The sequence below is a fragment of the Aulonocara stuartgranti genome, assembly GCF_965226115.1.
Source record: "Aulonocara stuartgranti genome assembly, chromosome: 17".
Classification (NCBI taxonomy): Eukaryota; Metazoa; Chordata; class Actinopteri; order Cichliformes; family Cichlidae; genus Aulonocara; species Aulonocara stuartgranti.
In genome coordinates, this window is record NC_138953.1 from 16,849,660 (window position 1) to 16,873,031 (window position 23,372).

At 39.0% G+C, this 23,372-nt stretch overlaps 3 protein-coding genes across 4 annotated transcripts; 1 reads left to right on the forward strand and 2 right to left on the reverse strand.

Moving 5' to 3' along the window:
• Positions 1-2,748: 2,748 nt before the first annotated feature.
• Positions 2,749-11,634, reverse strand: ndufa11 (NADH:ubiquinone oxidoreductase subunit A11). The gene is made up of 4 exons (XM_082511272.1): positions 11,515-11,634; positions 9,110-9,202; positions 3,863-3,985; positions 2,749-2,939 (listed from the first exon to the last, which is right to left on the reverse strand). Exons 1-4 carry the CDS (start codon positions 11,591-11,593, stop codon positions 2,827-2,829), a joined length of 408 nt encoding a protein of 135 aa, XP_082367398.1. The 5' UTR covers positions 11,594-11,634; the 3' UTR covers positions 2,749-2,826.
• Positions 11,635-12,426: 792 nt separating this feature from the next.
• Positions 12,427-14,766, reverse strand: mrpl55 (mitochondrial ribosomal protein L55). Its single transcript, XM_082511273.1, has 3 exons — positions 14,648-14,766; positions 14,208-14,421; positions 12,427-13,140 (listed from the first exon to the last, which is right to left on the reverse strand). The coding sequence occupies exons 1-3, from the start codon at positions 14,698-14,700 to the stop codon at positions 12,991-12,993; spliced, it is 417 nt and encodes a 138-aa protein (XP_082367399.1). The 5' UTR covers positions 14,701-14,766; the 3' UTR covers positions 12,427-12,990.
• A 622-nt stretch (positions 14,767-15,388) lies between these two features.
• ctns (cystinosin, lysosomal cystine transporter) lies at positions 15,389-23,248 on the forward strand. Of its 2 annotated transcripts, none has more exons than XM_082511508.1 (11): positions 15,389-15,471; positions 17,430-17,525; positions 17,630-17,708; positions 18,184-18,274; positions 18,663-18,766; positions 19,295-19,432; positions 20,774-20,873; positions 21,226-21,345; positions 21,549-21,719; positions 22,225-22,342; positions 22,659-23,248. In XM_082511508.1, exons 2-11 carry the CDS (start codon positions 17,450-17,452, stop codon positions 22,805-22,807), a joined length of 1,146 nt encoding a protein of 381 aa, XP_082367634.1. In that variant the 5' UTR covers positions 15,389-15,471; positions 17,430-17,449; the 3' UTR covers positions 22,808-23,248. The 2 variants fall into 2 exon arrangements, with proteins under 2 accessions (XP_082367634.1, XP_082367633.1); XM_082511507.1 differs by having other exon boundaries at positions 15,399-15,551.
• The last annotated feature ends 124 nt before the right edge of the window (positions 23,249-23,372 follow it).

Genomic DNA, 23,372 nt, shown 5'->3' on the forward strand with positions numbered 1-23,372 from the left:
CATCTGGTGGCGGGTCAGTGTGTGTGCGCGCGCCCGCGCGCGCCCGAGGCTGTGTGTCTGGGTGCGCGGGGGCGCGCCCGTGTCTCCGGACCGTGCTAGCAGAGTGAAGCTGACCCCCCACCCACTTGAAACGTAAAGGCAAATAGGCGGAGCGGTTAGTGCTACGTTTGTGCAGATTTGTGCAGGTAAAATTAGCGTTTGTGCTGCTACAGTATCTGAGATATTAAAAGTTATATTTTTTGCTGATGACATCACCATCCCCCCAGACTGCTCCAAAACAAACCAAAATGGTCTACTTTTTTAGTGCTATGTTTGTGCAGATTTGTGCAGGTAAAATTAGCGTTTGTGCTGCTACGGTTTCCGAGATATTAAACTTTATTTTATAGGTCATTCAAAGGTCACCATCCCCCCAGACTGCTCCAAAACGGGCCAAAATGGTCTACTTTTTAGTGCTACGTTTGTGCTGGTTTGTGCAGGTAAAATTAGCGTTTGTGCTGCTTCTGTTTTAAAGATATTAATGAAAATGTAAAGGTCAACCAGCCCCCCCACATTACCCAAATCCAACAAAAGTGGTATCAAACGTTTGTGCTACGTTTGTGCTGGTTTGTGCTGCAAAGATTTTCGTTTGTGCTGCTATCATTTTAAAGATATTAATAACAATTTCTAGAGGTCATCAGAGGTCAACCAGCCCCCCCACATTAATTAAATCAAACAAAATGGGTGTCAATCAACTGTGCTACGTTTGTGCTGGTTTGTGCTGCTAAAATTTTCGTTTGTGCTGCTTCTGTTTTAAAGATATTAATGAAAATGTAAAGGTCAAAAGGTCAACCAGCCCCCCCACATTACCCAAATCCAACAAAAGTGGTATCAAACGTTTGTGCTACGTTTGTGCTGGTTTGTGCTGCAGAAATCCCACAGTGCCAGACGTGTTCCGCTGCTGAAGCCAGTGCATGTCCAGGCCCGTCTGAAGTTTGCCAGAGAGCACATGGATGATACAGCAGAGGATTGGGAGAATGTCATGTGGTCAGATGAAACCAAAGTAGAACTTTTTGGTATAAACTCAACTCGTCGTGTTTGGAGGAAGAAGAATACTGAGTTGCATCCCAAGAACACCATACCTACTGTGAAGCATGGGGGTGGAAACATCATGCTATGGGCCTGTTTTTCTGCCAAGGGGACAGGACGACTGATCCGTGTTAAGGACAGAATGAATGGGGCCATGTATCGTGAGATTTTGAGCCAAAACCTCCTTCCATCAGTGAGAACTTTGAAGATGAAACGAGGCTGGGTCTTCCAACATGACAATGATCCAAAACACACCGCCCGGGCAACAAAGGAGTGGCTCCGTAAGAAGCATTTGAAAGTCCTGGAGTGGCCTAGCCAGTCTCCAGACCTCAACCCCATAGAAAATCTGTGGCGGGAGTTGAAAGTCCGTGTTGCTCGGCGACAGCCCCAAAACATCACTGCTCTCGAGAAGATCTGCATGGAGGAATGGGCCAAAATACCAGCTACTGTGTGCAAACCTGGTAAAGACCTATAGTAAACGTTTGACCTCTGTTATTGCCAACAAAGGTTATGTTACAAAGTATTGAGTTGTATTTTTGTTATTGACCAAATACTTATTTTCCACCCTGATTTACGAATAAATTCTTTACAAATCCTACCATGTGGATTCATGGATTTTTTTTTTCACATTCTGTCTCTCACAGTTGAAGTGTACCTCTGGTGCAAATTACTGACCTCTGTCATCATTTTAGGTGGGGGAACTTGCACAATCGGTGGCTGACTAAATACTTTTTTGCCCCACTGTAAGAACTAGTCCACTTCCCATATTTTGAACCTGTCTGTTGCATGGTACTTTGTTATTCCTTTGCATCCTACTGATGTTTAACTGAATAAAAATTGTTTGGGAGTCTGGAAGCATCTTGTACTTTTATATATCCTTTGAGCATAATTGACTCAGGAATGGCTCTTCCTGCTTGGTAATGCTAGTCTTAGCAAGTCTGATGTGAATTGAAGAACCTGCAACTAAGCATCAGTAAAGTGGGGAGTTGGTGCTGGATTTCACAACTTTTATTGAAGTTGCTTTTTTTTTCTTCATTTAAAATAAAATAAAATAAAAAAGACAATAGTTACTTATACAGCGGAATTGCAGCTTTCAACCAGAAAAACCTGTTTTATGAGTTTGCAGTGACCAGTGCCATCTTCTGAAGTATGCTTTTGTAGTCTGCACTACATCAGTTTTGTTTTCATTTGTTTTCCAAAAACTGGAAATGAGTCTTGAACTTGAGAAAAAGTTAAAATTCCTGTCAACATCCACAAACATATGTGAAAAGTAGAAAATTAGAAGGTGATGCATTTGTACTGTACGCAGCATTTCACTCAGTGTTGCTGTGATTTGCTTTTTCATTGCACTGCTGGCAAATTTTCAATAAATCAATTCTGGCAACCATCCGACTTTCCTGCTGTCTAACAAAAATGCTTGTTAATGTCATTAACAATAATATTTAACACTAAATTACACAGAAATACGTTTTTGCACATTTTGCGGCATGTGTAAATAAATGACATTATTAGGAGCTAGGCTACTTCCAGGCTATTTTTTTAAAAAAGGACACATAAACCTTTGTAAACATAAGAACCATATGACACAGCTATAGCCGAACATTTTTTCCAGTTTCTACATCAACAGCTAGTTAAATTAAGTGTTTTCAAATGTAAAATGAAATCAAATAAAATGAACCAACATTTTTTTGGCTTTTTCAAAAAAAACTTTATTACATTAGGTATTTTTTACAATATAACAATCTTCCGGGCATCTTCCTCTTATAGTTTAGGTGGTCCAGCAAGTTTCCATCCCTCCATCTTGCCCACTTTTGTAAAGAAAGCCAGTGTTCCAAGACCCAGGCACGCAGATGTACCAGTTATAGCACTGTGAGCTGGAGACACACACACAGACACAGCACACAGTATGATTTTAATTAGGCAAACCAAATGCTACTGTAGAACTGCAGAGACATTTTCTCTGTTACTGAACAGAATCTAACAGTATGTATGATCCCTGAAGGAAATCGGTTGTCCAACATGCACAAACATTTGACCACACAGCACATTATTAATGTCTTTGAAAAGCAGCTTAGAGATGGTGGTGACTCAAAGTGGAGCCAATGAGCATCGTGAAGGGAATCAATAAGAGATATTGATATTAGAATCAGAATCGCTGAATTCTTATCAGTTCCCATCCCCACTGTGACTTTAAATGAAAAATGTTCAGAACAGATTTAATTAGCCATAACAAGCCGTCTACCATCATCACCTGTTAGTGATGATAAGAGTCACTGCAATTCCTAAACTTCTCATTAAGCAGCATTTCCTCAAGCAGCAGAGCGGAGTTTACACAAAGAACTGGGACTTACTCTAAGATTTAAAGAAAGTATACAGAAAACATATCTTTAAATTCTTGTGAATTTTATATTTATATATTCTTCATACTGGCCAATAAGGGGTTTTTCTTTTGGCCACAATCCATTGTGCTATAAGAAATAGTGCAGAAGATCCACAGCTGTGATTCTCAGCAATAAGTAACACAAAAAAGGGACTGTTTGAAACTTATGCAGACGTAGTAAGTATGATCAAGTAAAATGTCATTTAGAATTACACTCCAGTGCAGTCCAAGTTCATTTTAGTTATACAGCTGATTATTATTGTGGCACATTAGCACAAATATGCTCTAAAGAGTGTAGTGTGTTAATTGCACATCACACTTTTTATTTAAAAAGGACTAACTTTTGTTGTGTTCCTGAAAAAAATAAATAAAATTTTGAATTCTTGTCTAGTCACATCTGTCAGGACTGATACTTACTTCGTGCTCCCAAAAAAATCCCCGAGGCACAGCCGCCGATAAAATAATTCAGCGGGTCGTCTGGAGCTTCACGGGCCTGAGCACTGAGACATGTTGTCATTCCAAAGATGGCTCCCATGGCAGCTGAAAACAGGAAGACAATTTCCCTCATTACTTCAGTCATCCAAAAAAAAGAAAAAAAATTATGGGATCCAAAGATCAGCAGCTAAAACAGCTAAACCCACTACAGGACTGAACATAGAAAATATATCCTTGTTGTGTACTGCAAACTAGAGCAGGCGATATGACCAAAAATATTTATCACGATATACATTTGAAAATTTGCGATAACGATATAATTGACGATATAATTGACACTAGACAAAATACTTTACAACTCCACAACTTTATTGGGGCGATCGTGGCTGAAGAGTTGGGAGTTCGCCTTGTAATCGGAAGGTTGCCGGTTCGAGCCCCGGCTAGGACAGTCTCAGTCGTTGTGTCCTTGGGCGAGACACTTCACCCGTTGCCTACTTGTGGTGGTCAGAGGGCCTGGTGGCGCCAGTGTCCGGCAGCCTCGCCTCTGTCAGTGCGCCCCAGGGTGGCTGTGGCTACAATAGCTTGCCATCACCAGTGTGTGAATGTGTGTGTGAATGGGTGGATGACTGGATATGTAAAGCGCTTTGGGGTCCTTAAGGACTAGTAAAGCGCTGTATAAATACAGGCCATTTACCATTAGTGCAAAAAAAAAATCAATGTATTTTCACTTAAACAAGCAGCTGCTTTTTTATGTGCATTAAAGTTATATAAAAAAAAAAAAGTAACAGTGCAAATGCAAATCCTTGCTGACAGTTTAACCAAAAGGCATTTCCAGTGGAAATTGGCCAACATATCCTCAGCATAACCATGTAGAATATCCACAAAATATAAAAAGAAGTCTCTCACACTCACACACACACACACACGGTAATATTATGTTGAAGCACAGTACGTATCACTCCGCGAGGCTCCTGCCTACGGTAGCCGTAATGCTCCGACAATCCATCAAGCGGTGCGGCTTTGTAGCTTAGCAAAGTTGTACAAAAACATTTCAGATTTTCGAGCGTCGTGTATGACAAAATCGTTTCGAGGTCAGTAAACACAACCAGAATTCATACATAAGGCACACGGGATTATAAGGGGCACTGTCGATTGTCAGAAAAATCAAAGGATTGATTTTAAGTGTGCCGTATTTTCCAAAAAACACGGTAATAACGACGGCCCGCTAGCATGCTCTACCAAAAATAGTGCTTTGTTGTGTATCTGACGGACGAAAGCCAAACCAGTTCCACACCACTGAAGTTGCAGCTTTTTCACAAACCAATTCTGGTTCATCCGTTCCATTCAACGATCCGCTTTCGCCCTTCTCATACACCGTGGTTTTTCCACGATGTGCGTATGAAAACAAAGGCACAACGCATGCGCGTTCTACCCATATTCTATCGCGATATTTAATTTTCTTATCGTTGCCCAAAATTACACCGGTATTACCGTGAACGGTATGATATGGCCCAGCCCTACTGCAAACCTGAGATTGAATTTTTGACCATTCCTCCAGAAGCGCATTTGTAAGGTCAGACAAGACCTGGCTCGCAGTTTCTGCTCTAACTCATCCCACAGCTTGTCAGGTTGAGTTGAGGACTTTGTCCAGGCCAGTTAAGTGCTTCCATGTTAAAGTCGCTCATCCGTGTATTTATAAAACTTTGCTTTGCGCACTGGTGCACAACTGGAACAGGAAGGGGCCATCCCCTACAAAGTTAGGAGCATGAAAACGCCCAAAATTCTTGTATGTTGAAGCATTAAGAGTTCCTTTCACTGGAACTAAGGCGCTAAGCCGAGCTCTAATGACTGAATGAATGAATCTAATGATTATTCTATCAGTTAACTGGATAAGAAACACCGGTGTTATTAAGAGCATTAATGAATATTCAGCTCCATGTTAAACTATGAGACCATCATCATCATCACTGCTGCTGCTGCTGTTTAACAGTCTTTTTGCTGAAACTCTGGGGTGTGTGTATGCGCTCAATGTCAAACTTTTTGATATTTATATGCTGTTCCTAAATACGTTTGTATGCAGGTCTGTTTTCAGTCGAAAATGTGGGTCAAACAGTCGCGTTTAACACGTCGGCACGCTACAGAGCCGTGTATTAAATGAAGCATCGAAGCAAAGAATTTGTCTTATGGATGTTTTTATAATTGAATTACTCGAATTAGTCAATGAATCATTGCAGCCCTAATACCACCAACCGTTGACTGTCGACTATTTATCAGTGACCGGCATCCTATCACGGTACCACGCTGGAATTCACCGAGCTCCTGAGTGTGACCCATTCTTTCAAAAATGTTTGCAGAAGCACTCGGGATGCCAGAGTGATGGATGTTACACACCGTTGGCCATGGAAGTTATTGAAACACCTGAATTCAACTATTTGGGCGGGTGAATACTTTGGGCAATATAGTGCATTTTTACTTTGGCCAAAACTTTTATGATTTACAAACCTATAAGAAAATGAATGAATGAATGAATGACCTTTTAAGGCTGTGTTTTCAGATGGCATTTCTGCACTAGAAAAATAATTTACTGTTGTAAATTCAATTAGTTAGTCAAAGAAGTGACGATATTGAGTGCAGTGATGTTCAAGGAATTAAAAAACAAAACCACAAAAGTTGTGTTCGGAGGGTTTTTTGCACTTAGAATTTTATTGCCATCAGGGCAGCGCTTCACACTAGGGCTGCACGATTAATCGTTAGAAAATCGCGATCTCGATTCATACTTATGTGCGATCTCATTTCCTAATGACAACGATTAAAAAAAAAAAAAAAAAAGACGACGACGATTGTACCGCATTTTGATCCGGGACGTAATCTGCATGAAAACAAGCGCTCACTCTTCCTGCTCAACAAATGACAAGGGCGGAGCCTTATACCACGTGATACAGAAGCTGTGCCGTGTGATGCTAAAATTAGCAGGGAAAAAACAACGGAGAGCACGTCAGGGAAGACGAGAAAGTGACAGGAGAAAATCCGTCCCGGTCAACCACCCAAACATCAATAACGGGAACCTTATACAGCGCTTCCCTATACTCGTCGAACTCCCGCAGGCACAAAGAAATTACGGAGGCTATCACTTATCACCTGACCAAAGATATGGCTCCCATCAAGACTGTGCAAAACGAGGGATTTTGGAAAATGATCAACACCCTAGACAAACGCTACACAGTGCTGTCCCGCAACTATTTTTCTATTGTTGCACTACCTGCTCTTAGAGCTGGGCGATAGAACAATAACGATATGTATCGCGATATAACTTTTACTCGATAGAGAAATTAAGCTATCGCGATAGACCTCGCCGCTCTCGTCCTCTTTAAAAAAAAAAAAAAAAAAAAGTCAGCGATCCAAATTAAGTAGCGCAGAGCCGAACCAATCACAGCCGCAGCGTCACGTCGCGTGACTTGTTACGTACAGCACAAGTGCCAAGCCGCACGTGTGTTTGTTTGGGAAGCAGCCAGCGGGTAATGGAGCCAGCGCATAATGGAGGAAATGAGTGTGCCGACTAGAAAAATCAACCGAGTGTGACCGAAGAGAAAACAGATGATGGTTCCAATGCCGGAGAGATTGTCAAACGGAAGAGCCAAAGAAGTTCCGTAGTGTGAAGGTATTTCGGCTATTTCAAGTCTGACAAAAAACAGAGTAGCGTGCACTGTAAATTGTGCCGAAAGCAAGTCTGGAAATACAATAAACTGGTGCATGCGTCACACTGTGCGCCGCGTTATTGTTTCGGTGAAATGAATTTCTACAATACTGTTACTGTTAATTCTACTCTCTGCAGTGTTTAAATGCTTACATATACACACAGTTACTGTCCCTCCACACATACGACTCGGTTCTGCTTCTATGCCGCAGCTTTGTTTACTTTTTCCCACCGAGGCTTCTAGACTTCTGATTGGCCAACATTTCTGCACGGTTAGGAATCTAGCTCCACCTGCTGCTTTGGCATGTTCATAGCAGCGTTTTCCTTCATTTCTGCCTTTATGTGTGGACGGGATTATTTTTTAAAACGAAAACGGAAAATCTCCGTTTTCAAAAATACCCGTGTACGTGTGGACGTAGCCTCAGTCTCTGACTGGAAGCGCTAATTCGTCATTCGGCTTTTGTCAGACTAAAGTAACTGTTAAAACTGTTTGAAAAGCTAAGCTATACAACAAGGAGAGATTGAGAATTTCCTTTTAGTTCTCAGTTTATTTGATATTGACAAAAGTTAGTCAATCTTGTCTGTTCTTCTGTAAAACAAACTAAGATTTATTTTTAGAATTAATATTTTGTTTCTAAGTGGAATTGACAATTTAGTCTGTTTCATTTGTTCTATTTTGAAACTTAAACGCTTTAGTGGCTGCCTTTTGTGTAGTTTGCAATATTTGCCTTTATTTATCTGAAAAAGTCTCATGTTCCTTAAGTACATCTACCCTGTTGAACTTATTATGGGAAATAAATATTTAAAAACAAGCTGCTGATTATTTCACATTTTACTTGTGAGCAACGGCACATTTAAATCTTACAAATATAGTTATTTGGCTTATATCGTGATATAGATCGTTATCGACTGAAATGAAAAAAACATATCGTGATATGAAAAAAATCTCATATCGCCCAGCTCTACCTGCTCTATACATGCAGTGTCGAGCAACGGTGGAGACGGAATTTCAAGCAGTACAACATTTTGTGGCAACCACAAAACGTGAGACATTTGTTGTTTTTATGTTTATTTATTGTTTTTATGTTCAGTCTCAACTGTTATGAAGTTGATGTGCAGTTAATAAGTGCAATAAATATTTATACTGGAAAAGAAAATCGTGAGAGAATCGTGATCCCAATTCTAAGCCAAAAAAATCGTGATTCTCATTTTATGCAAAATCGCGCAGCCCTACTTCACACAATTATTTAAAGTATGGAATCATAGAAAATCACTGTGTATAGATAAAGAACCTTACTCAGTCGTTGTTGATGATAATGTTATCATCATCATCATAATTATTACTATTATCATTATCACTACCTGTGAATCATTACAAAAGTGACAGCAATTCCTAATCTTCCCAGTACTAAAGAAACTGGAAAAATCTCAGTGCTTCTGACCTTAAGGAGTGGAGTTTTCAGACATGCAGACAGATTTAACATAAACCACATACACTGAAGTTCTTGTGGAGTTTTGAATGACAATACATTTACCCATGGTAACTGTTGAGTTGGTAGCCCTCTGTAACGCTGCCACTGCAGAGTCAGGTTGGAACGCCACTATGTGATAAGCTGAACCAACCAGCCCTGAAACACACAAAACAAACAAATTAAGAAACTTTAGAAAAACAAAAAAAAAAGTCAGTTTTGCTGTAGGGCTGACAATCACAATCACTTTAGACCAGCTGGTATGAAGGAGTTTTTAAATTGACAGCAACTTGTATTTATTTATAATCAGTTCATTCTGATCACTCCCAGTGAAAATATTCTGCTCCCGTCTTTTTCTTAGTGCTGCAGTCTCTAAACCATACATCATAGCAGGTCTCACTAAAGTCTTGTAAACCTTCCCTTTCACCTTTGTGAAATCCTTCTGTGACAAATGACCCCTGACACTCATCTTTCCACCCTGTTGTACTGCGTGTTTTCACCATAGAGGACCTCTTAGAGATTGGACGTTCCTCTGGGTATTTTCCCCTGGTTTTCATCGACCCTGACGACCTAACTGAAATTCTGGTTGGAGGTGCAGCAGCACGCCACTGCCCAAGATGCAGACGTGGCCAGCGCACTGGTTCGCTCATCAAGCTGCGCCAAGGCTCCAGAGCGGTTGCATCGCTCATGGCCGCAACCTCGTCTCGGTCCCTTGTATTTCTACCTGTTGTTAAATTGCAACAAATAAAATATCTTTATAAAACATGTTAAGTGGCTAAAAAAGATTTATTAGAATATAGAACACGGTCATTAAGATCAGAGGTCTCAAGGAATTAGCAGTATTATATTAGCAGAAGACATTTGAACTGAAAAGGAAAGTGGATGACGAACGCCGACATCGGAAAGATGGACACTGCTGTATTTCTTTGTTGAGTTGGGTGTAGGTGATATGCCTTTTAGGTAAGGAGAAACTTGCTATTCTGAAGGAATATAATCTCAAGCGTCATTATGCGACTAAACATGGAGAGCATTATGGAAAGAACAAGGGAGAGGAGAAAATGAGCCAAACAGCTACAAAGAGGACTACTATCCCAGCAAGAACTTTTCCACAAAGCCAGTAAGGACACTGATGCTGCCTTCAAAGCAGGTTATGTGATTAGTCAATTAATCGCTAAGGTAGGGAAGCCATTCAATGAAGAGGAAGAAAGAAAAAAAAAGTTTGTTCAACAACGTTGCTGTCGGCAAACAACGTGGCAGAGCGGAATAATACATTATCAAGTAATATCTATGAACAAAGGTCGAAGTTTCACTGCCACTCCGTGGCGCTTGATGAAAGTACTGACAATGCTCAGCAATTTTCATCAGAGGTGTTGATCATTAGTTTGAGGTGACAGAAGAAATGCTGAGTTTGTGTCCCATGTATGGCCCAACCAAAGCTAGAGATATGCGTCAGCAGCTGAGCAGTTTGGTGTGGCATGAAACAGACAGAGCACTGTCCAGCTTTTTGCAGACCCCTTCTCAGCTGATGAGCCTGTCCCCAGCATGCTGCAAAATGAACTTACTGACTTGCGGTGCAACAGTGAACTGAAAACTAAGTTCCGAGAGGCACAGGGAAAAGCAGACCAGACTGCAAAGTTTCTGAGAGTTCCCTTCATCCTTGCAAGAGCTGTCCAGAGTTTTCAGTCGTGTAATGCCCCTTTTTGGAACCGTGTGAGAAACTGGTCTTGACAGTGAACTTTAATAAAAGCAAGTACAGTTCAAGGCTTGTTACTACGCAAACACTCCAGAGGGCTTCCAATGAGATGACAGTGCCAGCAGTGGTCGCCAAGTCATTGAAGTTTGAGACCTGTGAGTAAGATGGTTGCGAAACAGGTCATTTCTATATTTTATATGTAGCCCCTTCGTAAGTCACGTCGTCAAAAGCCTATTTACCAATATAAGCAAAAATATTACAAACACAGAAACATCGGCAATCATTTTTTGGGAGATTACGACCTGGTTATTCCACAAAGCATGTGTGCGTCAACCTATTAGTTGAGCATGGCGCTATTGTCACGGTCGTTGGTTGTTCGTGTAGTCTAACAAAACAGTCACGTACAGACTTCATATTGACCGTGTCTGATTTTTGTATCGAGGAAACGCTATGGCGCCATGTTCATCTGTATTGTTTCATCGCCCATTACTATCTCAAGGTATTCTAGGTTGTAATTTAAAAATCTTACAGTACTGGTTTACGTGATTATCTGCTGAGCTGAAGCAAACGCACCGCTAACTAAATAATTCACTGAACGTTTGTATTTTAGGAAACCCAGGTCCATCCTTTAGCAAAAGCAAACCTAGCCGTATGTAGCTTGCTAGGCAATCTTAATCTGCAAGTTCAAAAGCGTTGACTAACCCACCACACAGATGACCTGCTTTCACGACCCTGCACAACATGACTTGCAAGTAATTATGTCACCAACGATAGTTACCTAAAGCCGTGCCAAGTTTCGTAGTAATCCATGTTTTTTCCACACAGTCTGTACCTTCCGGTAGGTCCCAGTACCCCATTTCGGACTTATCAAGGACACAAATCGAATTCTCGCGAGAATTGCTCGTGTGGTTTTTGGCGTCTGGCGAACCCACTGGTGCACTGTCGACACCTGCTGGAGAGTGAAGTAAGTACACTAGCACTAGCATATAACTAGATTGCAATGAATAGTTGTAATGTCTACGGAAGTATATTTTGCACTGAAATTATATAAAATAATCTTTAAAGAAATACACAGGATGCGCATATGAAATACGTGACTAATTTACTCAACGCTTCATATACTCTTCAGTATATCAGGTCGCTGTGTTTTAGATGCTCTGCAAAGATCAGACTGCAGAAAAGATATGTTACATCTGAAAACATTTAACAAAAAAAAAATAAAAACACAGTTAACTAGACTAACTAACCAATAATCATCAGCAATTTTGAGCAAACCAACACCATCACTCATTAAATGACTTGTCAGCCTGCAATAGATATGACATGACATCACGGTCATTTTGTAACAGTGTGGCTATGACAGTGTTGTTTAAAGTACAGACAATGGTTTGAGTGGAGACTCTCTTTTTTGTTCTTAACACTTTCTCTTAAGCTCTTTATACAACATACCTTTGCTTCTCTCTGCAGCTGACTGACAAACTAACAACAGCACAACCAAGAGTAGCCCACAGACAAGTTTTTTAATACTGCCTTCACCTGACAACTACTCTGCAAACTACCACTAACAGAGAATATAACATACAGTATAATATGAAGGAAAAGTAGGAAGAACACAAGCTCACTGAAACTCAAGTTGTTCCTGATGAAAACCCCTACCCTTCTATTTTTAACCAAAAGGTACGAGTCTACATAACTTTTCAATTTACTTTATTGAAAATAAACAAGGAAACAGCAACATAAAACAACAAGATATATTTTTTTACTGTTCATAGCAACATGACTGAAAACATACACGGACACATACCTTCTATGCTTCTTTCATGCAGTAGTAGCATAACAAAATTCTACCTTTCACTGCAAAAATGCCCCTAGCATGCTCAGCAACTAATATATAAAATTCATCAGTAGCCATAGTCAAGGCCATTTTCTTTTATGTGATGGGTATGCCAAATCATGAAAGGACTCACTAAGATCCAAGAAGCCAATCAATGTCTGCTGTTTTGAAATGTCTGTTTCTGCCTTACAGACTAAAATACTGTCAAGTTCAGCAGTATTTCCAGAAGTCTCTGTTTCAAGGGGGATTAAAAACTGAACTGGTGTGGACATTACCCAAGTACAACTCAATCGCAATTCAGTTGGTGATCCCTGACATTTTGCAGTATCACTTAAGAATAAACAAAAAACAAAACACAGACACATAACTTATTTTTTATGGATACTGTAAGAGTATGCTTTGCATTTGCATATAAAACTCTTATTTCTTCTTCCACAAGTGGCTATATTTGTCCACTTTGAAATCATCTTCATACTGGACTCCTGTTTGTTTTTGAGGCTTCTTCACTTCTCTTTTCTTCAGCCGTACTCGACGTTCCTCTTCTGACAGAGTAGACAGATTTACCGGCATCTTTCAAAACAGATGAATAAAATAAAATTAAAAACAACACATCAGCTCACATAAGCAAAATATTAAGTGACATGCTCACTGGCTTCTGCTACAGGACCTGAGCAATTTGTTTTTTTTATTTTTTATTATCTATTGAGTCTGCTTTCCTCTTATTAGCATGTGGAGGGCTGGGTTTGGGTTGTATACAGTAGAATGTTGGAAAAACTAACTGTAAATTTCTTTTAGACAAATACATACATTATTCATATTAGGGGTGGGGGAAAAAATCGATACTGTGTAGTATCGTGATATTTTGTTTGCTAATAATGTATCGATACAGGGACAGCAGAAATCGATATTTTGTTACAAAAAAGTTTTTGTGGACTGGAACATGCTCTGACTTCAGAGCATGTTGATCCTTTTTCTGAGCAAGAATCCTGACATTCCTTCACTGTCCAAATGGGTTTAACTTTTTTTATGGCAGCAATAAACATGACAGTTTACTTATTTTAATTTAAGACATGTTTTATTTTAATTAAGTTTAAAACTTTTTTATTTAATGTAAAATTATATTTTGTTTTAATTTACTTTTAAATTCTTCAGTTGCTGAATGGGCTGCATAGTTTTCATAAATTGCATAGTTCAGAATAGCTATAATTGTACCAGATGGTTGCATTCAGTTAAGTTGGACTAGACTGTAATAAAAACCGTTCAGTTTGTCAACAATAAAACTGACTGAAACGAGAGAAAGACTGAGTGTGAGACTTTGTTATTAGAGAAAATGAATATTGATAAAGTTTACCTTTATGTACAGAATCTGAATATCGCAAAATATTTTTAAAAATTGCGATAATATCGTATCGTGCGTTAAGTATTGTGATAATATCGTATCGTGGGATGTATGGTGATTCCCACCTCTAATTCATATATGCTCATTAAGTCATCTAACTGAAAAATGACAGGTCTTAGAAAATAACAGTGATGATGTAATTTACATGATCTCTTCTTTTTTGCTTTGAGACTGCACATCTATAAGACTCATGACAAACAGCAAGCCAGGGGATTACTGGCTTTTATGGTAAACTAACCATTATGATGCGTCTGGGTTCTTTGTATCTGATGCTGACTGTTGACCCATCAGGACGGACTAACATCACAGGATACATCCTCTCGTATCTCTGCCGACCACAGCATGCAACTGACGCTCTGTTAGAGTTAAGCTGAGGAATCTGAGTGTGGAGCAGCTTAGCCTGGCCGTGCCGATGTGAACGGGTGAACAAAGGCCAAACACAGCTGCCTATACTGAAAGACGAAAGAAAATCAGTACAGACACATAAAAAGCATGCCACAGACAAATCCAATCTAAGCAACACTTTTCTCTTTTCCAAGTATAACGTTAACATTAGCCTCCTTGATTGAACGGAATTTGAAAATGACTCTTCGTCTGAACTAAGAGAGTTTAATGTTTAAAAAACAAAACCAACAAAAGAAATAAATATATTTGTAAACATTAATACAGCAGTCTAACCTTGATAACGAACCACGTGAAGCACAAAGTTTGGTTATAAACATGTCGAGCATTGGAAAGGTTGCTAAACTGTGACAGGAAACTCTTCAATAGAAGGTCGGACACAGGAGTTGATATAATAAAGGTCCCAGTGAAACAGTATATGGCCCAAAAACGTTCCGGGGCGAGGGGATTCTGATTTTCGTTTTCTGTTACGATTTGGTACGATGTTACTCATGCTTCCCAAATGAGTATTTTATAGTTATTGACGTAACTAAAATGACATTAAAGTCAAACCTGGTGGTGGTGGGTTGGCTCCTTAAATCGCCGAGGTGTTCAGTCATCTTAGCGTACCAATCAGATTAGCATATATTTAATTAATAATTATTAAATGTACGCATTTAATAATTCGCACTCTAGAATAATTCTGTCTTGTGTGGAGCTTTCAATTCAGAATACAGACGACAAACGGTAAATGAATGATGTTTATTTAACGTAAGGACATACGGTTAGGGTTACTGCTGGTGTTGCAGCGTATGTGTGCAGTCAGTGTGCTGCATACATGCCGATCTGACAATGTATGTTGACTTGGCTGCAGTGGGGATTGAATAAAATAAAATACATCTTGTTCCTGAACGTCATTAAACAATTCAATCCACTTTTACATATGTAGCAGCAGCAGCAGCAGCACCATTTCATCTGTACGCATCTTTATAGCTGAGTTACCCTGCGGAGGGCAGTAGTACACATAGAAGCGTCTGTTATAGGACGAAGAAGATATCCCGTGATCTGTTAGGGAAGTACAGCTGAGGACGTGTTTTGTCGAGTAGTTTTTATATGTTCGGGTAAAGATTTATTCGTTCATTACTTAACGCAAGCCTATTGCTTTATTATTTGTGTGTACGTGTTCTTTCAGACCAAATAGGTAAGATGAAGACATCGCTTTATCTCAGACAACTTTGTTATTTTATTAGACTTCATTTGATGCATTTGATTCCTTGGAAGATGCGTTTGTCTTGTCTGATCTATATAAACTTGGCTTTGGTGCGCTATACTAAAAAAAACCCCCTCTATACTAACAGTGATAGTTGTATTAAACTTCCTTGTGGCACATCCCCTAGATTTTCTGAAATGTGGGGGAGGTTCCGTCAGTTCAGTTTATTTCTGCTGCACATCAGTAAAATCCAACTATTGAGAAGCAGAGCTACGTGGGGCTCACCTCAAACACTCCATATGAAGACGAAGTGAATAGTTTTAGGACAGAGGCAAAGTTTTTGACTGTGGACTGTGACTATCACCACTTATCAAGGGCAGGTATACCAAATCATGCAGCCTTAAGGCTGAGGGTAACACCATATATCCAAAAGAGAAGAATTTTCAAGCAGGTTGGCAGCATATCAAGGAAGACGACTGTGAATTATTTTACTAAGCTATACTGGTATGAATCAGCTCAACAAGTTTAATTTAATACAGTATATTTAACGAAACACTGTTTTGTAATGTTAAACGTAGAATATATTGACATGGACATGCATTTAGGATGACCTGCTGGTTATCACTTTTGTCGGTGAAGCAATGAAATCAGTGGTAGGCACTACAGCTCCATTTCTAAACTTTCTATGCCATGTTTCATGCTGAAATACACAGCATTTACTTACCTGCCAACTGGAAAGAAATTATTCCAAACTGATTCATTGATAAACTTTGGTTTCCATCGTGACTGATCCGCTACTCAGTGTCTTCTTTTTAAATCATGACTATCGATTTTAAATCAAATCAGTCACTCTGAGGATAAACACAAACAAACAGCCCAGCTGATGTGATGAAAGGTGTGATGAATGATGAGGCACATTTATTTATTTTATACAATATAATGAGTTAATGCAGCTGTATTATAATCATTTGCAGTTAGCTTAATTTGGATTGTTCTCTGAAGATAATATTGACACCTATATGCATTTTCATGACCTGGGAATTGCAGTCTTCTTTTTTTTTGTGAGGTCAAATAAACTATGATATAGCCTGCTCACAGAAATTGACAAATCTGCAGATGCAACATCTGGAACACGGAGAGTGAAATATGTAAACAAATCTAACTAGTTAACATGAAATCCAGGTAACCCGGGAAACAGATATTTATCTGATTAATCTTATTAAAACATGAAACAAAAACAGGACCTTTGTACTTTCACCTGTGTTTGGCTTTGAATAACAGACATTAAATGATCTACAGCCTACATTGTGTTTTCAGTAATAGTTTTTACTAGGGCTGGGCGATATGAGGATATATCGCGATACACAATATATATCATGATATGTTTAAAAAGCCTCCAAAAAAATATTTATTTTCAACCCTATAGTGCCTAAAATTGCCCTGGTATACTCATTCAAATCGGCCATTTTTTTCAACTTTGAATACAACAAGTCTGAATGAATTGAAATGTTTTATTTTAACCATTTGTTAACCATCAGTTGCACACAGAGGTTTTTCCACAAATGACAATACTGTCACATTAAGTCTCTTTCTGTGGTCAACACTAGACCTTTAACAAACAAAAGATCACGGCAACAAAAAGGACATCAAACAAGAATTCATGAGACAAAATAAAACAACTTAAATTAAGCTGGTTTATTTATTCATCAAACACGGAAAAAATTGCGATAGATCACGTACATGCAGTATAAAGCCCACCCCTAATTTTTACCTGAAGTATCTGTTTAATCCTCTTATCTTACACTATAATTATGATTGCATTGGATAGTTCTGATTTCCAATGACTTCTGGCTGCTTTCTTTTCTTTAGGTTTTCATAATTTTACAGAGATGACAGGCCAAGGTTTGGGAAAGAGATGCCTACCTGCTCAGCTGCTGGTGTTCTGGATGTTGACCAACATGTCTGGTGATGAACTGTTATGATTAAATGAATCCGTTTCACTGCAGAAAAATACATAAAATGTGAAATTAACACTAACGCTGCCCTCCAACACTCTGCTTGTACTTCAGAATCCAGATTGAGTTTGTTTGCTCCTCAGGCTGTTACACTTGAGGAATACTCTAAAAATGCCGTCGTTATTACTTCCAGGTAATAGTATTTTAGATAAGCCATATTACCAGTGTAGATATATATAAGTGTACTTTCTGTGTTTAATAATAGAAAGCCTGTTAAAATTGCAATAAAACGATTCTGTATACAGTACCGGTGTTTTCAGCATGTAATACATTTACAGTTATATTCTGGAAAACCTTTTTGGATTCTGGGTTAATTGAAATAATTGTAGTTATCATTTGTACTACACATTGAATTATTTGCAAGACTTTTATAGCTACATCATAGTTTTAAAGGATACAGAACTTCATCTCACAGTCATCAGCAACCTTTCTGTTTTTTCTTTTCTAAATCCATTGTTAACTACATTACATAGCAGATAGAACCAAAGAGAAGCGATATTATACCCATATGAAGTAAGATGTGTTACTACTGGCATTTAATATAGACTTTGTTATTGCAAGCGTTAACATTTGTATTGTTCCCTTTGGTGTTTCGTGTCTTTGTGCAGTTCCCCTCTCAACCAGTCAGCTGTGATTCACCTAAATGTAACACACAGCTCCAAGATAAACTACTCGTCTATAATCACAGTGCCTGAGGAGGTAAGAAACCAAACATGAAAAAATGATGCTGCATATGAGGCAACAAAACATGGGCTTAACAAAACATTTCAAGCTAGGATACTTTTGAGGAAGTCAGGTTGGATGTTTGTTTTTTTAATAACTTTGTAATATCATAATATGAACACAACAACACCTCTGATTACAGAAAGGTTAAAGAATGATTGGGTATAAAAAGAGCCTCTCAGAGGTTGATGGAGTCCATAACTATTATCATAGGCCAGTTACTCTTTTGCTGCTGTTTTTTGAATTTATAAGACAAAATCAGACCTGGGTTATCTAAGTTTGATGAAACTAAATTATTATTTTTTATCAAAATGTATTTGTGACAGTAGGCAGAGACCAAAATCTATGTGAGTTTTTTGTTTAGGTCATGATGCCAGTACAAGCTACCGCTGTCAGTTTTAATGTGACAGCCCATGATGTTGGTCAGGTGACCACATATCTGGTTACCAACAGCACAGAGCTCAACAGGTGGGTGTCAGTCCAGCGCAAAGAAAATAATTTCCTTCACTGAATGCAATAATTGAATATCTTAAAGTGACCACTTTCTTCTTCAAATTTGGTGTCCAAATCTTATAAACTGAGTCTTGGTGCCAGTGAATCTCCTGTTAAGTTTTTAATTCTCTCCAGACTGTACAAGCTATTACAAGACATTGGTTGAAGCAGCAGAGCACAAACGCACTGAAACGTGGTTTCTTTGTCCCCTTTTGTCACGCAAAACGTCTGGATCTCAAAATGGTTATAAGCTAATGGTTGAAAAGATAGAAAGTTGTTAATTCTGCACTACTCAGAGCTAATGATGCTCACGATGAGATGGAATTTTCCTGTTTTTATTGTAAAGCACTTTGGTGTACTGCTGGTGCTATACAAATAAAGTTGTATTGTATTGTATGGATGGAGGGATCCACCAGAGGCCGGCTGATGTCTGCTGCCATTTTATTTTTTAACTGATTAACTGTCCAGTTTCTTTGTGTACATAAGCTATATCTTTTTTTCCAGTGTGCCTGTCAGGATCCGCTTCATAGTTGTCCATAGCAATGTCCTGTCCATAATTAGTGAAGTCATTGGTTGGATTTACTTTCTGGCCTGGTCAGTGTCTTTTTATCCACAAGCCTTCGAAAACTGGAGGAGAAAAAGGTAGTTTTCAAACATCTTTTATCTGTCCCTATGTATTTCCTTCTTATTATTGTTATTATTTTGTAGTTAGACTGACATCTATCTAAATGGTTTTACGTGTGATTTTTTTTTTTTTTTCCCCTTCATCTTTTTGTTTTTAATAGTTTTGCATTCGGCTAAAGTAAATCACTACTGGTAGCATAAGGCGGTACATCAGTACATAAATCAGTGCCTTTGTCAGAAGGTTTGTTGTGTCTCCAAGTACAGTTTCAAGAGCATAGAGATTTAAGGAGACAAGCAGTTACTGGACCACAGCAACCTCCCTGAACATGATCCAGTAATCATTGCAGTGGCAGACACCCAAGAAAGGGTTTCAAATTTGAAGAGTTAGACAGAACCAGGCCTTGACACGATTTACACCTAACAAGACTGGCTACGGATACATATCTATGTTAGCTTCTTTACATAGATATCGAGCTCAATTCAAGCCCAAAAAGAGTGAAGGTAGTCAGGTATGAGTGGATTGTACTACTAGAAGACAACATTGCAGAAATTGAGGATAGCTGTAAGTACCTTGGAAGGCAAATGAGAACCAGGAAGAGTCCACTATAGAAAAGCTGCAACTACCTGCAGAGAATAAGTCACGGCCAGAGGAGTAAACTGAATGGAAAGAACAAGAGCCAGGCAATCGACACCTACGCCCAACCTAGTTGTCAGAGCTGGTCAAAGGAAAAAATAGAAGTCACTGACTTCAAGACAGGAAAGCTTTTTACCATGCATGAAGGGTTTCACCCCAAGTCCAGCACCCTGAGACTGTACGCCAAGCAGAAGGAAGGAAAGAGGACTAGTGAGTGTCAGAACTGCTATTCAGGATAAAACAGCAAAGGGCCATGAGTGCATCAGCCACAAGTGATCGTGTGCTTATTAGATACCTCGGGCAGCAGAAACCTGAAAAAGGACCCGAGCAAGAAGAGGAACTAAGAAGAGGAATCATTGTGGAAGGACAGGGCACTGCACAGCATGTACTGTTGGCAGGCAGAAGAAGTCTAAAAATCTAAAAATCCTACCAGCGGCTGGACAAAGCTGGACTGAAAGACAGCACAGAGGCACTAATCATGGCAGCACAAGGTCAAGGTCTAGGCACAATATCAGTAGAGGCAAAGGCCTACAACACCAGGCAAGATCAAGAAAAGATCTGACACAGGGCGGAGGGGAGGGAGAATCTAGAAAATGAATGACATTGATTGCCCTGACTTTTTCTCTTCAGTCTCTCTTGTGTGTTGGGTTTAATGTGGTGTGAAATTTGTAGAATGTTTTAAAAATAAAGTTACTCAAAATTAAAACTAACATGTTTGTCTTCAGTGTTGTAGGTCTCAACTTTGACTTCCTGGCTCTCAACCTGACGGGTTTCATTGCTTACAGCGTCTTCAATATAGGACTGTTCTGGATACCGTCTATAAAGGTAACTCCAGCCACTGAATGGACACTCCATTGTTTATACACATGAAGAATAGGATACCAGCCAGTACCAGTGAGTCTAGAGAAACCTTTGAAAGTTAAATGCTTAATTAGATTTATAACTGTATTTAACATACTGTCTCCTTGAGTACAACTCTACGATCTTTTCACTCAACTGTCTGTGAATTTGAAGACATTCCATCCATTTGTGGCATTTCTTGATGATCAGTTGATGTTTTTCATGACTACACTGGACGATCCACCTAGTGGCTGTTGCCTTTGTATAGAATAACATTAGGTTTTGCATAATACATACATAATACTTTTTGTTAAGCTACTGTGTGCTCCTCCTGTAGGAGGAGTTTCTGAAGAGGAACCCTAATGGAATCAACCCTGTGACTGCTAATGATGTTTTCTTCAGTCTCCATGCTGTCCTGCTGTGTTTGGTCTACTTCAGCCAGGCTACTGTGTATGAGGTATGTGTATGTCATTTCATATACTTACAGACTTTCTGCTTTAAGACACTTAAAGCAGAGGAGCAGAATAATTTAATGTAATGACTTTATTGTTAAGACTGAATACGACATGACTCTCAAAATCACTTTTATCACAGAGTCAGTTTGTTTGGCAGGATGTCTCAGACTCAGGACGGGTGTATAATGTGCCATTTTTCTTACAGAGGGGTGGACAGAGAGTCTCTCGGACGGCCTTGGTGTTATTGCTGATTGGCTGGATGTTTGCTTTGATCAGCTTATTTGTTGCTGTAGCCAAAACAATCACCTGGCTGGACTACCTTTACTATTTCTCTTACATTAAGCTAGCAGTGACTCTTATCAAATATGTCCCACAGGTAAGACTCAAACACAAACTGGACTTGCACATTAAATAATGAATACTAGACTGAAACCATATTAAAAAAAATCTTGCGTTGTTGGATGTTCCATCGATTTAATGTGTTTTGATGCCCACCTTCACTGCCCACCAGTGGTGCATCTGTCTACATTTCTTTTACAGTAACAGTGCCACATGTTAGAGATTTATTACAGTAAACATGTTTTAGAAATACAATGTTCACATCTAACCTGATTAATACACTGCTAAACAAAACACTTTTTAATTAGAGTGTGTCATTAAGTTGGGATATTGATCTTGGTCAGTTAATTAGCAGGGGGTTATTAAAGAGTTTTAGCTGCTTAATGTTAATGAAATTAACAATAGGCGCACTAGAGGGGCACCTCCTCTCTTCACCTGATATGACCTGATGATTTTTGAGCAGTGTACAAGTCTCAAATGTTCTATGCCATATTTATTTTTATCAGCAGTGAATACAGTTGATGGCTTTCCTGTGTTTCCAGGCATACATGAACTACAAAAGACAGAGTACTGAAGGATGGAGCATTGGCAATGTGTTACTGGACTTCACTGGTGGATTCTTCAGCATTCTCCAGATGATTCTGCAGTCTTATAACAATGGTAATTACAGTAGTTTGCTTACTGTACATACAAAAATATTTAATGAAATAAGCAGGATTTCTGAAGCGACGGAAAGAAAGGAAATGTTGACATGAAAAGTAAAAGTGTGTTTACTGTGCTTATTTTACCCCTCAGCTATAAGAAGCTGATGGGTATTGTTGTCACCTCGCCCTGTGGGCGGCATGGAGAAGTGATAACTTGAGAAGAATTAGGATTTTTAAATGGATAAAATAGGTGCATCTACTTTACCACCTGTACTGTTGATGTGAGCACTGGAGCATTTTGACGGTATCTCTGTATTAATTTTGATCCTCAGATGAGTGGAAGCTGGTGTTTGGTGATCCTACAAAGTTCGGTCTGGGTCTGTTCTCCATCGTGTTTGACATCCTTTTCATCACTCAGCACTATGTTCTCTACAGACGATCGTCACAGTATGAACCACTCGTGAACCAACAAGGAGACTGATACTCGCTGGAGTGACCCAAAGAAGCACATTTATGTACAGCTTTAAAGAGAACTTATGGTTGTTGTTTGACTTTCATTGTGAAAATAATCTGGCCAGTTTCTTCAAAGCAGGGATTTACACGTCTCATTAACACCAACTCACGTATGAATATTAATTAAGAAAAGGGAAGACAAATTAATTGAAAAAGCAACTGTAACACTAACTGTTATTATCCATGTCATTCGTAATTAAGGTGGTAAACCTGTTATAAACCAGGTTACCATAGCGAGTCAGTTTCTCTAAACTTTCACTTCTAATCATTTTCTGACAACTACTGTCTTGAATCAAGACTTTACTGCAAATGAAACTGTGATAACTAAGTAATTTGCTGTAACACAGACAAGAGACCTTTAGGTGTGATAAGTTACTAATGAGGATTAATAAAGTGCTTTTTCATTGTACTCTTTGTCTTGTAAGCTGCCATGGAAGTCTTGTTTCAGTGTACTCCAGATTATGTGCTACAAACTTTCTTCGCTAAATTACGCAAATAACCACCACATGTGAATATTTGATTCTATAATGCAG

Excerpts from the sequence above, each read along its gene's own strand:
- ndufa11 (XM_082511272.1), bottom strand. The coding sequence starts at position 11,593 with ATGGGGTACTGGGACCTACCGGAAGGTACAGACTGTGTGGAAAAAACA. Across the intron at positions 9,203-11,514 it reads GAAACTTGGCACGGCTTTAG|GGCTGGTTGGTTCAGCTTAT; the intron begins GTAACTATCGTT and ends TGTGTGTTTCAG. Across the intron at positions 3,986-9,109 it reads CAACTCAACAGTTACCATGG|CTGCCATGGGAGCCATCTTT; the intron begins GTAAATGTATTG and ends TCCTGTTTTCAG.
- mrpl55 (XM_082511273.1), bottom strand. The coding sequence starts at position 14,700 with ATGCTCGACATGTTTATAACCAAACTTTGTGCTTCACGTGGTTCGTTA. Across the intron at positions 14,422-14,647 it reads TCACGTGGTTCGTTATCAAG|TATAGGCAGCTGTGTTTGGC; the intron begins GTTAGACTGCTG and ends TTCGTCTTTCAG. Across the intron at positions 13,141-14,207 it reads AACCCAGACGCATCATAATG|ATGCCGGTAAATCTGTCTAC; the intron begins GTTAGTTTACCA and ends CTGTTTTGAAAG.
- ctns (XM_082511508.1), top strand. The coding sequence starts at position 17,450 with ATGACAGGCCAAGGTTTGGGAAAGAGATGCCTACCTGCTCAGCTGCTG. Across the intron at positions 18,275-18,662 it reads TAATCACAGTGCCTGAGGAG|GTCATGATGCCAGTACAAGC; the intron begins GTAAGAAACCAA and ends TTTTTTGTTTAG. Across the intron at positions 21,720-22,224 it reads TTATCAAATATGTCCCACAG|GCATACATGAACTACAAAAG; the intron begins GTAAGACTCAAA and ends CTGTGTTTCCAG.